At 42.5% G+C, this 15,399-nt stretch overlaps 1 protein-coding gene across 1 annotated transcript; it reads right to left on the reverse strand.

The window, feature by feature from the left end:
* Positions 1-1,227: 1,227 nt before the first annotated feature.
* On the reverse strand, positions 1,228-10,877 carry LOC119896729 (neuronal pentraxin-2-like). Its single transcript, XM_038710154.1, is given in 7 exon segments — positions 1,228-1,444; positions 1,446-1,487; positions 2,072-2,094; positions 2,097-2,250; positions 5,909-6,153; positions 7,886-8,132; positions 9,860-10,877. Coding segments are annotated over 7 exon segments (1,347 nt in total). The 5' UTR covers positions 10,310-10,877; the 3' UTR covers positions 1,228-1,258.
* Between the last annotated feature and the right edge of the window lie 4,522 nt (positions 10,878-15,399).

The following is a 15,399-nucleotide window of genomic DNA, read 5'->3' on the forward strand; positions in this document are numbered from 1 at the left end:
ATTATGTCCATGGAGCAAAACTATTTTTCTTGTTTAGTGAGAGGCAATTAAAACCAAAGTCTATCTGACAGCGGCATTCACAGTGTCCAGAGAGTGCTGCTCTCATTTGACATCCCTCTACTTCTGAAAATTTTATCGATTATGACACACTTAGCTTTGAAAAACACCAGCGGACCAGTGGCTTCTCGCCGCCACACTCATTAATGAACACAGATAATTACTACCCAGATAAGGAATTAAGGATCGTCCTTGAAGGTCAAGCCCAGCCCCTGCCCATCACTGGGCACGCGCAGCTGTTGAGACGCCAGTCTTGAGCAGCTGTCCAACATCTCTATTAACCTGAGCAGAGCCAGTCCATCCATAAAGCTGTTTGGGATATGGCAGTGCTCAAGGGGCAGAGAGGTATTAAGCATAGATTTACAAGAATGAAAATGTCCTCCCTCCCTCATAATCTCTGGTCTTTTTACACGCAAGACAAACCATACGCGCATGAACACACACACACACACACAGTCTTATGTAATGTTGTCAGCACGCTGCATTGGCTTGTTTGGACGCACCACATACACTCTGCGTATTGACAGAAAGCATGCACTGTCACTTCTGAACTGACTTCCACTCACTGCTCAGACTCATGCATAAATTTAGACCTTCTGCCACAATGGGACGTATTAAAATTATCAACAGCGAGGGTTTTTCCTTTATTGTGTGCTCATGAGCATCCACTTCATTTCACTGTGCTCCTCGCTCGGCGCCTCATTGCTCTTCAAACAGCGAGGAGGCTCGCAGCATGTAGTACTCTACCATGTAACTCAGGAATAGTGTTCCATAGCACATCAAAGCCTGTTTGAGCTCACATTCACCACGAATACAGTACAGCATTGTCAGTATAAGGAATGCAACCAAAAAGAGCTTTTATCAAGAGGAGTCAAGTGAAAGCTGATCTACTGAAGAGAAACACAGAATGACAGTAGGTCATATCATTACAGTAGACTGATGCAACAGCATATCTTCTTCACATGAGCAGACTTATTTGAAGTCTCCTGTAATCTCCTCAGGGTTTAAATTGAGTGGACACATCAACATGTGAATCTGAGTGCAATAAACACTGAGTCTTTGCGCAGTCAGAGCATATAAATATGTAAAAATGTTGCACTGATACCCTTTCCTTCGGGATTTGACTGAGGCATCAAACAGTCCAAATACATAGCTGCTCATCCTGGTGGCTAGTATACTGGATTTCCTCACATCAGATCCTTTAGGAATCAAAAGCGCGATCTTCACAGATCTCCAGAGCAGTTTTACTCGCACCACCAAACACTTCCACATTAGCGTCAATCCAAGGGACCACGTTGCCCGGCATGTAAGCCGAGCAGTTGGCCAGACCCATGATGTCCACAGGCCGCAGTACTCGGTCCCACATGTTGAACTGGCTCAGCTCGCCACACAAAAGCCTGCGTGGCGTCAAAGCGGCCTCCGACTATGTCCTTCATGGAGAAACAGAAGAGGAAAGTTTGTTGGAGTTAACTTGTGAAGGAGATGTAAACATACTCTATTTAAAATGAATCAATTCTGTTTGATTTTCATCAAACTGCCAAACGACTGAATTTTTCAGTGTGCTGCCTCTTTAAAATATCTTTTGAGTTGTGAAATCTCCAATACCATGCAACAAGCAGCAATCTCACCTTGTGTGAATGAAACATAAAACAGCACAGCCCTCCTTTGGCTCCAAACTAATGCAGTATGAGTTAATGGCTCTCTGTGGACACTATTTACACATCACAGTACATTTCATAAGTATATGCATGGTGCTGTCATGGAGCTAAATGCTAGAATAACCTGCTAATGGAACTCCCAAGGGCGTAAAGGTGCAGTTTAGAGATAGACGAATGAGGTAATCTGAAAGGGCCACGATGGCGTGAGAGGAGCCTCTCTGCCTCCTCTCCCCTGCTCCCTGCTCTGTGCCTCCGGCACTTAGCTCAGGGGAATACACAAGGATCTTTCTGCCATGCAAGGAAAAACACACACATGCACACACATGCACGCAAACACCACCACCTAAGCTTCTCACCTGCTCCTGGCCCAGGATGATAACCCTCCAGGTTTAATTGGGTGCCAGGGGGCCAGGTTGTCCCCTGTGCCTAGACGCTCGCCATCCTGGTAAGCCTCCCAGAAACCGTCTCTAGTTGTCCAGGTGATGCAGATGTGGTGCCAGCGCCCGTCACTCACTGACAGAGGGAGCTGGGCCACCTGGTCAGAAGTTGAGGGCAAAGGGTGAGTGTCACGAGGGGCAGGCCAAAAGCAAGAAGCAAGGATAGGACGGAGTACAAAGGGGGTGAGATGACTCAGGAGAGGATTGAGATTAATTGCGGCACGTTAGAAACAAGGAGAGCAATTAGAAGGGTTAGGGCTTCAAAGAGACAGCCCTCTACAGAGAATTCTCCAGATGAGCCAGTGCGACATATAAAATTTAGATTACCCAGGTGGCATCAAGGGATAGAACATCCTTCAAAGCAGTCGGCTAGCTAACAGCAAAACAGTGTCCTCTTACGCATTTGTGCTTTGTTCATACATCAAAGAAAAACAATGACATCATAGTCCCCTGAGAATACTAGATAGATACATAAGATTATGAGTGTGTAACTCATTAGCCTTCATCTCATGAGCCTACAGAATGACTTCACACTCATATCTTGTTGCAGATACAACTTCAGATACATGTAAACCTGAAAAGATAGAAGAGCCACTGAAAATAAAATACAAGCAATTACAGAGGCAATTGACCTGGTTGAGGATGCCAGTTGGCATCTTAATGCCACTGGGACTACAGGGAATACCAGTAGAATAACTGATTTGGGTTAGTCTGAGCTTCACCAACTGTTTAAAGATTTAGGATGTTGAAAGGAAAAATAAATTCTTGTCACACGTTCTGCAGCACTTAATACATGACAGCCATGATGATTTGCACACAAAGAGTTTCATGTCCACAAAACACCATGTCCACAGGGCATACACTACAATTAATACATGACTCATCTTCATTTAAATGACTATAAATGATCTAATTCCCAAAACTTAAAAGGTACAATTTTACAGTTATTACATAATACAATTTTTTTTTCTATATAGCCGTTTTTCAAATTGGACTTTTTGACTTGTCATAGCAGGGAAAGCACAGGTGAGCCAACAATGTACAATACTATGGCCTTAAAACTGGTACCTAAAAGTAATGCAGGTGTAGTTCTCCTGCCATAAAATGTCTAATTGGGTCCATGATGTATTTTACTTATCACAAAGTACTGGTGTTATAATCAAAACCTCCCAAATCGAGACCAAGTCAAGACCAAAACCAGAGTTTATCGAGACTGAGACAAGACCAGGACTTTTAGGGGCTGAGACCGAGACAAGACCAGTTCCCCACATTACATGACACACAATAAAATGTGGAACGAGATCACAGGTACTTCTCAAATTGATCTGAAAGATCCACATTCCCATTAAAACGCTGAAATCAACGTAAGCACCTTTAGTCAACACTCCTTTTCCACGCTTACCATCGCAGGGATGGGTGACAGCTGTTAAAGGTAACAACACATTTTTAATTAGGGTTCTTGGTTGCATTTGAAGCAATCCGTTTTACATCCAATCAAAGTTAGGATGTTAAGGATAGGATAAATCAGACAATGCAAAAGCAATTTACTGACATTCCCAAAGTTATGGTCTTGACATAAAATTCAGAGTCCTCAAGAATGAGTACAAATGCGGTCGAGTCCGAGACGAGACCACGACCACCACAAAGTGGTCTTAAGACTGGTCTCGAGACCAAGACCGGTCTCGAGTACTACAACACTACAAAGGACATATTGTTCTTCAGCTTCAAAATGCTGCAGACTCTCGAGATAAGTGAAAAATGTTTTTGGAAGGTCACATAAGAAGAAACAAAGTCAGTGTAGCATCTGCTTCCAAGCAAGAATGATAAAAGTTGTAAAGAATTAGCTCACATGCATGATGTCAACGCCAAATTGACATCATACATGTGAGCTAACACCAAACTTGTGAGCATTGGATTACACAAGCACACATGCGAAAATACTGCGATGGACTGGCGACCTGTCCAGTGTGTACCCCGCCTTTCGCCCGATGTCAGCTGGGATTGGCTCCAGCCCCCCGTGACCCTGTACGCAGGATAAGCGGTTGACGATGGATGGATGGACATGCCAAAATAACTCATTTTTAATGTTGTACAAGACCAGTTGAATCCATTACAGATTAAAGTCCTGGCAGCCACGGAGATGCCGTGAGCATGTTTTACTTGATTTGAACGATGGAGAAAAAAAATCATGCGATATCAATGATTTTCCTGAGCAAACAGACTGACTATCCTGATGAAGACTTTCTAACACTAGCAATCTCAGCACAGCCAACCACAAATGCAAAACGCAGACAACGTTGCACTTTTTAAAACTGTCGAGGCAGCTTTCTGCTTCCCTTTCAGTATGCAGCCAAATGAACAGCATAAACAATGTGACCCACTGGACCCTGTTATCACTGGGAATAAGTTCAACACATGGATGTGCTGCAGCACATATGGTAATCATAGTCACAAGTCTTGTCTCACTCTCCTCCATCTTGCTCACTTTTTCTCTGTTGCTTTCTTACTCCGTTTCTAGCTTCCTTTTTTCCTGGCATCTTCTGATCTTTCGTTCTTTCCCCCTCTCTCTTCTCCGCACTCTGTCACAGCCAAAGCTCTGCAGCTTTTCTATTTCCTAACTCTTGCTCTTTTTCTCTCTCATACTCACCCCTTTCTCCCACCATCTTTCTCTCATCTGTCTGACTTGAACACATGTATAATGCATGGTGAAGGGAAAGCTGGGAGGAGACCTGTCTGTGCCAATAACGTCCAATGTAAACAAGACATTGTTCATATTACTCATCCATGGAATTTTTGCACAGTCCTTGTTAAATTTCCTGTTCTTTTTTTAAAAGCATTTCTTTTATTAGTATTATTGTATTATTTTGTATCATTGTACATTTTTGATCTCTTTACTTTTTTATATTTACATTTCTATATTTGTGTTCATGTGTACCAATGTAAGAACCAATTCATACCTCGTATGTGAAAATGTACCTGGCAATAAACCTCATTCTGATTCTGATTCTAACATTCGGGGTGGGGTGGTTGTGTGATCCTCTCCAGTGCGACAACATTTTGCCAAAAAACATCCACCAAATCCAACATTACAGTGCTGCAGAAGCAACTGTGCCATCAGGAAATGAAAATTCTACAGCTTACATTGACGTAACAGTTACAATTATTTTCCTTGTAAGACTATTGCTATAAAACATTCACATATGTTTCTACCACTCTTTTTTCTGTTGAGTTAAGTGACATCCTGTAAGTTGACTGAATGTTCACAGCATGTGACTGTGCAGCAACAAAACAGTGTCTATGGAAAGCAAAGAAGCGTAGGCCTTCAAATGAGCACACATGGCAGCTTAATTTCTCTAATGAATTACTGTTATTCTCGGGTCTGTGTACTCTGGAATGTGGGTCAATGATATTAAATGTTTATAAGGTGCTGAATTAAATATTCAGAGCTGATGGTCAGTGAATCTCAGCTGTATCAGTATAGCGCTCACATGTACATACAGCAGCTATCTGCTTGTTTCACACCACAAAACAGACCAACACGAACATATTCATGCGTTCTTTGCATTTAACTAGCGTCATTGCTGAGCTACGTTTACCACCATCATTGTTGCCAGGCAAATAATAAATGATCCTGAGCTTTTACTCAAGTGCATCTTCCTTCTTCATCAACTCAAGGCAGAGCGAGAGAATCAGAGTTGCTCTTCTTTCTATCAATAAATAATTAAGCAAGGCTCCAGTTTCTCATTAAGGACTTACCTTATCATTAACTAGTAGTTCAATGGGATTGTTCCCCCATTCGATGAGGACTATCTCGTTGGCCTGGCCGGGCACACCGTAAGAGAACGGGGTTCCTATGCCGGGACTGGCGCTGGACTTGAGCCACATGCACACAGTGAAGGCGTACATTTCTGGGAGACTCTTTTTGATGCGTCCATACAGGTAGTTCGTACGAAGAGGGAGGGACACCTTGAAATCCTCGGGTGACTTGAAGGCATTATTACCTGTTGACAGATAATGAGGACATAGGGTTAAAATGTTCTTCTTGTGTATCGTCTTCATCTTCTGATGATGATGTTGAAGCTTGTAGTAGGAAGTGTTTGACTCGTGGTGACACAAACAGATACATGGAAGGGTAGTTACATTTAACATAACTATCTCCCTGCTCAGGGCTTACAATAAAGAATACCGGGAAGTAAGAAGCTTGTTGGCCAGCAAAGTAAACATAAAGCAAAGCAAAATTTGACTAGAGTGATGGTAAAGGCTGGCCAGCTGCTTCTAATATCACATCAGTGAAAAAACAGGTGCCTTTTAGCTGGCTAATTTATCATTGGTTTTGTTTGAGGAAAAGCCTGAGAATCACAAAAGTCAGAAGAATTGATCTTCTGGGGAACTATATGGCAAACGGCACGGCAATCCATTCAATAGTTGTTGAAATATTTCAGTCTAGACTCATCACAGCTCCTAAATGATGTGAGGATGTGAGAACTGAGAAACGGGAGAGAAAGTGGTTAGACTGGCTTACATACGTATGAGCATGTGATTGGATTAGAGAGGCACAGGTGGATGAAATTGGATGAGGCGCAAGTCCATACTCCATAAATGGAGTAAACATGGATGCTATGAAGATCATGAATGATCATGACAGAATGACAGACACAGAGAGAAACTGACACACATACGCATACTGTATGTCTTTGCAGTGGGTTTGCACCAAGGAAATATATTGCATATTTTAAAGGGAGTGAACCACACTTTCATCTGTGCTGAGCAGAGCATTTGAGGCTGAGCTACTGTTCAAAACTTCAATTTCTCTGGCTATGCGTTGCAGCTGCAACACTAAATGAAAGATTTACATTAGAGGCTCATGTTGGAAGCAGGGTTTGTCCATGCACAGTCAAACCACTTTTCGCAGAACTCCACACAAAGGAAGAGAAAGGAAGAGCATCATGTCATGCCACTACCTCTGAGCTCCTCATTCATACTGCTCCTCCAAAAGCTCAAGCTTCTGAGGATCATGGGGTGCTGGACTTTATCCCAGTATTCTTTATTGTAAGCCCAGAGCAAGGAGATAACTAGGACATGTTATAAATTCATTGTAGGGCTATCATTGGTAGAAAACACATTTCCAGCTGACAAAACAACACCATCAACTCCAGCCTCAAAAGTGACTGTAGAATTGAATCAACTCCTCTCTGGCACCACCATGATGTAAATGAAACTTAATAATGCTCACAAAGGTAGTATTTATTATGGCTCTATTGTGTTGACTAATTATTTTGAACATGTGTGTATGCCTACTGTAAATCTGAGCAATTAACTTTGATTAAACTTTGTATCCTCAAACACCCACTGACTGAATCGACGGTGCCTTGGGAGACATGTGCCTACAGGAAGTGTCCAGTGAGAAGTGAGATAATCTTCTAAAATATTTTTCCTTTTGGCAGAGATATATTTGTGTGTATGTTTGACGTCTACCATCAAAGTGATACCCCGGAGTGTGGACATCCCTCCAATATTTCTTAAACTAATTAAGCATTCAGTGTTGCTTTCCAAGCCTTATTTCCAAGACCAGGAGCTGCTCCGAGAATGGCTCTGAGAACAAACTATGTTGTGAGGTTTTTACTTGCATCATCAGAAATTTGCACAGGGATTGACTAATTAGTGTTAAATCTGGAAAAAAAACAAAACAACAAAAAGCCGACATTCCACAGCACCCTTTGTTTAAACACTTACTTTTCTCAAGCTCGGTGATCCTCTCCAGGAGGGAATTGAGAGTGCTCTCGGTACGTTGGCGGTGGGCCGCTGTTTCATTGTAGAGCTGGCTCTTCTCCTCCTCCAGCTCAGCCACCTTCCGGAGGAGCTGGGTCTCCAGCGCCCCCAGACGCTGTCGCAGCAGCTCCCGCAGCTCTGGTGGCAGGGGAGTCAGTGCCGAGACACCTCCAGCTGACACATTTGTGCTGGGGAGCCGCAAACTCTGCTGCTGGGAGGCAGAGTGGGAAAGATTGCAGGGAACAGCAGAAACCAGGATAGATAGATAGATAGATAGATAGATAGTGTTGGGGCAGATAGAAGTGAAACATACAAACAATGACAAAGACATTAATCCAGTTAATCCTGTGCACTCAAACAGGCATTCATTCCCCATAAAGACCTAGATTTGCAGTAGATGACTGATCTTATCTGCATTTTAGGTCTGATATCCTTTTATCTCCATTGTTTTTGATACAGCGATATCAAAATGAAGACAGCGTGTCCCTGTGGCGGACTTTGATTGGTGACCTGCCAACACCCATGGCTGCTCCGGGTATTAAAATAGGCCTTATGTGTGACGCTACCCAGAGTTCACACCGGGCGTGCTCGCACAATTACACAGGCCCACGCTTGTAGTTGGTGCTATCACATTGCAGCAAAAATGCCCGCAGATGTTCATTTCTAAAGCCGTGTTGATGTTGTTTGACTTTGTGACACAGAGTTTGAATAATCTTTCCTGACAAAATCCAACCATGTGAAAAAGCTCATGCAAGAGATTCCCTGGTAATCTGGCACTGAAGCAATTGCAAGGTCCTGAATGCAGCTGTAGAGGTATGCTGATGGCTTTGCTTAGTGAGAGAGGTCCTGCTCCAGGGAGCCATATGCCATCAGCCATACCAGTCTTGCAATAATCATTTTGTTAAGCAGATGCAGATCAAAAGATATGTGATTAAAATGGAAAATAATATGTATCCTCACATCTCTCTTTGGAGATTGATGTTTCCAATTGAGGAGAGGGGGAGAGGTGAGAAGGGAATAGAGAGATGGATGGATCAGCAATGCAGTACACTGTTTATAAAAATAACCTTTTTTAAAATTTAAATAAACAATCACAACATTGTTTATCAGGGCTGTGTCAGATAGTGAAATAAATGTACTACACTGTTGATATGACATAAGAGATAAAGCCCTGACTTACATCAACCTTCCACTGTATATAAAGCACTGCAGGTGACCTCAATATCAGCTGTGATCTCTGAGCCTTGTGGAATAAATGCACACAGCAGGGGGGGGGAGCTCTCCTGGAACTGAACAGAGGGCTGCTTGAGATGCAAAGCTCGCAGGTCAACAGGAATAAGAACGACTGAACATTGAGCGTTTGATGAAAATTAAAATTTCAGTGTTCCGATGCACGTAAACTCTGCGGAAATTAATTTCATCAGCTGCCATGATTAGTTAGTCACATGACAATGTGTCAATAAACGCGCGCGCGCGCACACTGATGAATTATTTACGGTTGCATTTCAAATCCCTGCACCACATGCATGCATGGTTACCCCTTATGACGATTTTTTTGTTGCTCATGTCTTATTGATGACTCTCATGCAGCTTGTTTCGCCATTAGAGATATCTCTTAATGATCACAAACGTGTTGACTTGACATGCCGATTACGTGACTCTCTGATCTCTGACGATTCTACTGAGAGGTCTCCTGCAGCGCGGAGTAGCCTATAATCAGACGCGTATTAGTCAGGCATATTGCTGGTGATGGGCTATGCTGAAAGACATTGCTAAGGTGCAAGCAGCTCTGATAACAAAACACAATACTGCAGTTGGCTATGTTGATGCTCATTAATGTAAGTGGGCTAATTAATAATGTTTATTTGGCGAGGAAACTAAACAAAAGTCATATTTCTGGCAAGTTTACGCAGGAGCTGCACGTTTGTGCCATCTTACCTCCAAGTTCTCCAGCCGACCCTTGAGACTCTGCATGGTCTTGCCCAGTTGATCTATGGTCTCGCTGGGGTCCCGGGGCAGGTCCCCCATGGTGTTTTTGCCGTACTCCTTCCGCCTGGAGCCCTGACCCCGGGGCTTGCTCTGTGACGACTCGTCGGCTGCCGCCTCGCAGCGCGCCAGCTTGGAGTTGAGCTCCTTGATGGTCCCCTGCTGGCTCACGATGGTCTCCTTCTGCTGCAGGATGGTCTCCCGGAGCTGGATTATCGTGTTCCGTAGCTCGTCCTCCACGGGGCTGCTGCTCTGGACACGGTTCCCAGTAGGACCGTACGCGCAGCCCGGCTCTGCGCCCGGGGGAATTGCGTTACAAACGAAGCGGCTACCTGTAGCATCCTGGCTTCGCACCGTGCATCCACTGACCAGATACAAAAGTCCCACCACTAAAGTGAACATCGCGACTAGATACACATATAATTCCACGTATTAAAAGAAAACAAAGGCTCTTAAATTACTGACTGAACGTGTGAAAACTACCGTAAAATAATCGAACTTATTTCAATAACTCATTCATTCAAGTGGTTGCGGGCATTTTTCTAGACTTCCAAAGCGTAATGAAAAGACCAAACTTAGAGTGTAACCGTGGGAAAAAAAACATACGAAAATCCGCAATGAAAAAAATATATCAAAATCATACATCCAACAACCACATGGTCCTATTTGAAAAATGAAACTAAATTCTTACTTTCAGCGGGTGGAAACTCGGTAGAATAAAAACCAGAAGCTCCTTTACTGGAAAAAAAAAAGTTGTAAGGATTTGTGGATGTAGAGAAAGAAAGAATATCCACAGAAGGTTGCAGAGAAGTCAGTTTTGCCTGTCTCGCCTCTCCGGTTGGTTGGATTGTCAGTGAGTGGTGCTGAAAAGACAGCGACGCTGCTCAGCCAGATTATTACGGGGATGTGCGCACTGACGCTTCCGCTCATCATCTGTGCGCTCCGGTTATTCAGCTTCAGCCCACGTCATCACTGAATCCCAGTGGATCCAAGTCATGCTATGTGTTCGTCTCATTGACTTTTGACAACCTACTTAAATGCGCTGAAGCTTAAAGATGTCAAACAGAAACACATTAAGAAACCCATAAGGGGTTTCAGCTGTTGCCTATTTTAGATGTATGGTAGGAGCCATCTAAGGACTGTTTCAGCTCCGTGTAGCTGCTGCAAATAATGTGGCCCTTGTGAATGTAAGCACCAAACAACCCGTGATTTCACAATGTGGTGTTTTGAGTACCGATTGATAACTCAACAGCTGTCTGGATCCTGCATTGGGGAAATGTTGCACTCTCCAAGCCCCGGGGAGTCTGATTCTGTTTGAACTAAAGGTCCCCCCCCCTTCCAACAAGGCACACTTGGTCTAAGGTCAAACTTTAATGATTTGTACATCCGCAGTTCAAATGGGAAATTTCATGGTGTGACTTGAATTAAAAACCAGCCACCACATTGCCATCTCTCATTCACACACACTGATCTGTGCATAAAAAGACTTTCATTTGCACCTAGTCTTTGACTTTCAGACATGTTGCTGAGCAGATTGATACAGTGGCAAGAAAAGTATGTGAACCTTTTGGAATTTTATGGTTTTCTGCATAATTTTGTCCTAAAATGTGATTTGATCTTCATCTAAGTCATCAAGGGTATTGACAAATAAAAACTTGTCTAAAATAAACAAAATAAATTGTGATCGCTCATGTCTTTATTTATCATTCAACATGGCAGTTGAAAAAGTAAGTGAACCCTTATTAATAATTGGTTGACCCCCCCCCCCCCAGCAGCACTAACCTCAACCAGGTGCTTCCTGTAACTGGATCAGACCTGCACATCATTCGGGAGGAATTTTATCCCATTCTTCCTGGCAGAACTGCTTTAGCTCTGTCATATTCTTTGGACGTCTCGTGTATTGCTCTCTCAAGTCATTCCATAGTATCTATTGGGTTGAGGTCGGGCTCTGACTTGCCCACTCCAAAAAGCGGATTTTGTTTTTCTGAAGCCAATCTGTTGTCTGTTTTGGGTCGTTGTCCTGTTGCATCACCCAACTTCTACACAGTTTCAGCTGACTTGCAAACATTCTCCCATTATCCTGAATAATTGTCTGAGTTCATCTTCCCCTCAATGATTGCAAGCTGGCCAGGCCCTGATGCAGCAAAGCAGGCCCAAAACATTTTGCCAATACCACTGTGGAGTGTCAATGTGCTCTTTTGCAAGGCATGCAGCAATGTTCTTTTTAGTAAGCAGTGGCGTCCTTCATGGTATCCTGCCGTAGATACCCTGCTTGCTCAATGTTTTACGTATTGAAGACTCACGAACAGAGATGTTAGCCAGTTCCAATGATGCCTTCAAATCTTTGGCATTGTCATTCGGGGTTGTTCTTTACCTCACTGATGAGTCTTTGTTGTGCTCTTGGTGTCATTTTGACTGGGCGCCCACTTCTGGTTAGAGTAGCAACAGTCCCAAAGTGTCTCCACTGGTGAATATCTAAAGTCTTTGAAATCACTTTGTAACCTTTGCCAGTTTCATGTAAATCAACAGTTCTTGATAGTGGCGCCTCTGTAAGCGCTTTTTGGTGAGGAATGACTCACATAAGCGTGTGCTTCTTGTGCAGAGCAAACTCCAAAAGTTTGAGGGGTTTTTACAAGTCCAAGTAGCTGTAGTCCACACCTCCACACTCATTTTCTTAACAAGACTCCAGGTGTGTTAAAACCTGACTCCAATTAGCTTTTTTGAGGTCTTTAACTCAAGGGTTCACATACTTCTTCCACAAGCACTATGAGGTGTTTTTGGTTGTTCTCAATAAAGACAAGAGGGATCAGAATTTATTTTATTCATTTTATTGGTCAGTGCCCTTGACTTAGATGAAGATCACATCACATTTTATGACAAATTTATTCAGAAAACCATGAAAATACAAAAGGTTCACATACTTTTTCTTGCCACTATATCTAAACCCACTTTTTGCTGCGAAAATATGATGGTTAATGCTGAATGGCACTGAGGTCATGCTGAATAAAATCATTGGCTCTGACTTTGCTATTTGAATTTCCTGCTAATAAATAATATAAAGCATAAAAGAATGTCTTTCTCTTAAGTGTTAATTCTATAGTCAGTACACTCTGCATTATGGAGGTCTCTCTGTGGCCTAGGTTGATCTCATTTAAGGATATCCCTTTCTTTTTCTTTGTTATTTTACTTTTCTATTAATTTTCTACTTTTTTTGAAACTTGCAGACCCAGTGAGTAACATACATTCCTTCTGTCAGGCTGACAGGGCATAGTGCTGCTGTAATTATTCTTTTTTTAAATGGCCACTTTGTTCATTGCTGATTATGAAGCCAGGAAAAGTTGCTGTAAATTCTTGTTTAATTGTGGTTCAGTTTGTGGCAAGTAATACTTGTGACCTTGGCCAAATAATACTAAGTATAATCCTTGGTGTGTGCTTTAATCTGGCTGGTAGGAGGTTATTCTATAATGATTAGATAACAGTTTCAGATGAACAAGTGAAAAAAATGGCAGGCCCACTTAATGAGTTATGTTTGTTTCAATTTCTCAGTGTCAGTTTCAGTCCAAGTGGGACAAATGTATCCACCCAAAAAGAGAGGCAGAGTATCTAAAAACTGTTCTATGAGACAAACATTTTCCAGTATTCAAATCCAATCCCCCCTGACACAAATCTCACCCCAATATCCTATTTAATGTGGAAACATGTCAAACCTTCGAAGAAAACTATGATCTCAAAGCCTTCTCAGGATGGGATCTCTTCTCAAAATAACCCAAAGAGAGAAAGAACAATATTTGGGTGGGGTGGGGGGGGGTTCTTTCAGCTGCCAAGTACACAGTATTGCTGTGCTTTTGCGTGTGCAAGGTTATTTTGACGTTATCGTTTCTATATATTTAGAAATCTGCAGGCAAACGCTTGTCACTGGTAGATGAAGCCTCTTTCCCAATGACAGACAGTATCACACCAGGATTTGTTTTGGGCTCCCTTCATGTTTTGTCAAACTAAGGCAAGGTAGCAGGCGTTTGTCAGACACCTGCTAAGAATTGTAGAATGTGAATAACTTCAAAGCCGTGACATTGGCTCAGTTCAGATTATTAGTGCTTGACAACACTGTTGTCAAGCACTGAGACATCTTTTTTCCCTCCAAAACTGCCTCATCAATCTTTATTTCCTCAAGTTGTTTCCCTAAAAATCTGAAGCCATGGGATAGTGATAGCTCATGCAGGACGCTCTCTTAACATGTTGTGCGGTATTACCGTGCCCCCCGCCACAGCCGCCATCCTCTATCTGTTGGCAGGGCCTGAGAGCTAAATGTCAGTTGCCATTAATGCACACTCAGCATACAATGCACACGCAGTGACTGGCGGAGAACGGCCGGTGAAGTCACTGCTATGGAAGGCAGTTTCTAATATGACAGGTCCCCTGGGAGAAGGCACCTGCAATCACCATGGCAACCTTATCTCCTTCCTGATCCCTCCCACCACCTCAGCAAGAGAAGAGCTGGCAGAGGTGAAGAGGGAGTACTGAAGACTGAGCAGAGATGACAACTTCCACTTCAAAGTTGATGGGATAAAGTTATTTCCCTTTCATGTTGCAACTGGTGAGCGCTGGGGTGAAGTAACTTTGCTTTTTTAATCGCCTTCAGCGAGGGTTAAGAAGTCAGCAGGGATTGAACTCTTATCCTAAGTTGAATTTCCCATCTAAAGTAATATATTTCAGACGTAGGTTGCTTTTCTTGGGACTTTACACAGGGAAATAAAAACATGGGCACTGATTGTCCAGTGTCCAGAAAAATAATAACAGAAACATTGCTCTCTGCTGTAATGAAATGCAATACAGTAACACTGAAATAAATACTAAATGTGTGTACTACCTTTCCTTACTACTCTTTCCTGGGTTTTGCATTGTATTGTGAGTGTAATTGTTAGAAACTCATCTCAATATGATACAATCCAAAAAAAAAACTGTTTTAAAAATTATGTTTAATTTCAGGAATATCTATTACACAGCCATTGTGTGAAAACATTTATTTTAAATTTGTACTGTACTCCTACTGTAGAACAGGTGATGTGATAGGTGTGTGCCTTCCTCATTAGACATCGCAGCGAATTATTTGATGAATATGAGATTAGATGAATATGCAACTGCTGGATATAGTATGTAAATGCATATCAGAGCACAAATTTACATTGAAATTAACCTACATACCATACAAGGTGATGTAATGGCACTATCTGGGCCTTAGCAGCTCTCAACACCAGCTGTTACTAACAGTGATTAATCAATGCTTTTGGATAAATTAACAATTTTAAGGGTCAGGGTCAATACTTCACGTGTCTGACATCTTACTAACAAGCATGTTATGACTTAGAGATCATCCTGTGTACATGTTCTTACTCACCATTGTGGTATTTCACTACTTTAGAGTTCCACCTCTTAAGTGTGATGGGAGTGCAGTGGATGCTGAACACTCAGCGCCTCTGACTGGAGCCACACTC

Source organism: Micropterus salmoides, unplaced genomic scaffold (genome assembly GCF_014851395.1).
Source record: "Micropterus salmoides isolate LMB-PRFRI ecotype aquatic unplaced genomic scaffold, ASM1485139v1 Ms_hic_scaffold_1012, whole genome shotgun sequence".
In the NCBI taxonomy this organism is placed as follows: domain Eukaryota; kingdom Metazoa; phylum Chordata; class Actinopteri; order Centrarchiformes; family Centrarchidae; genus Micropterus; species Micropterus salmoides.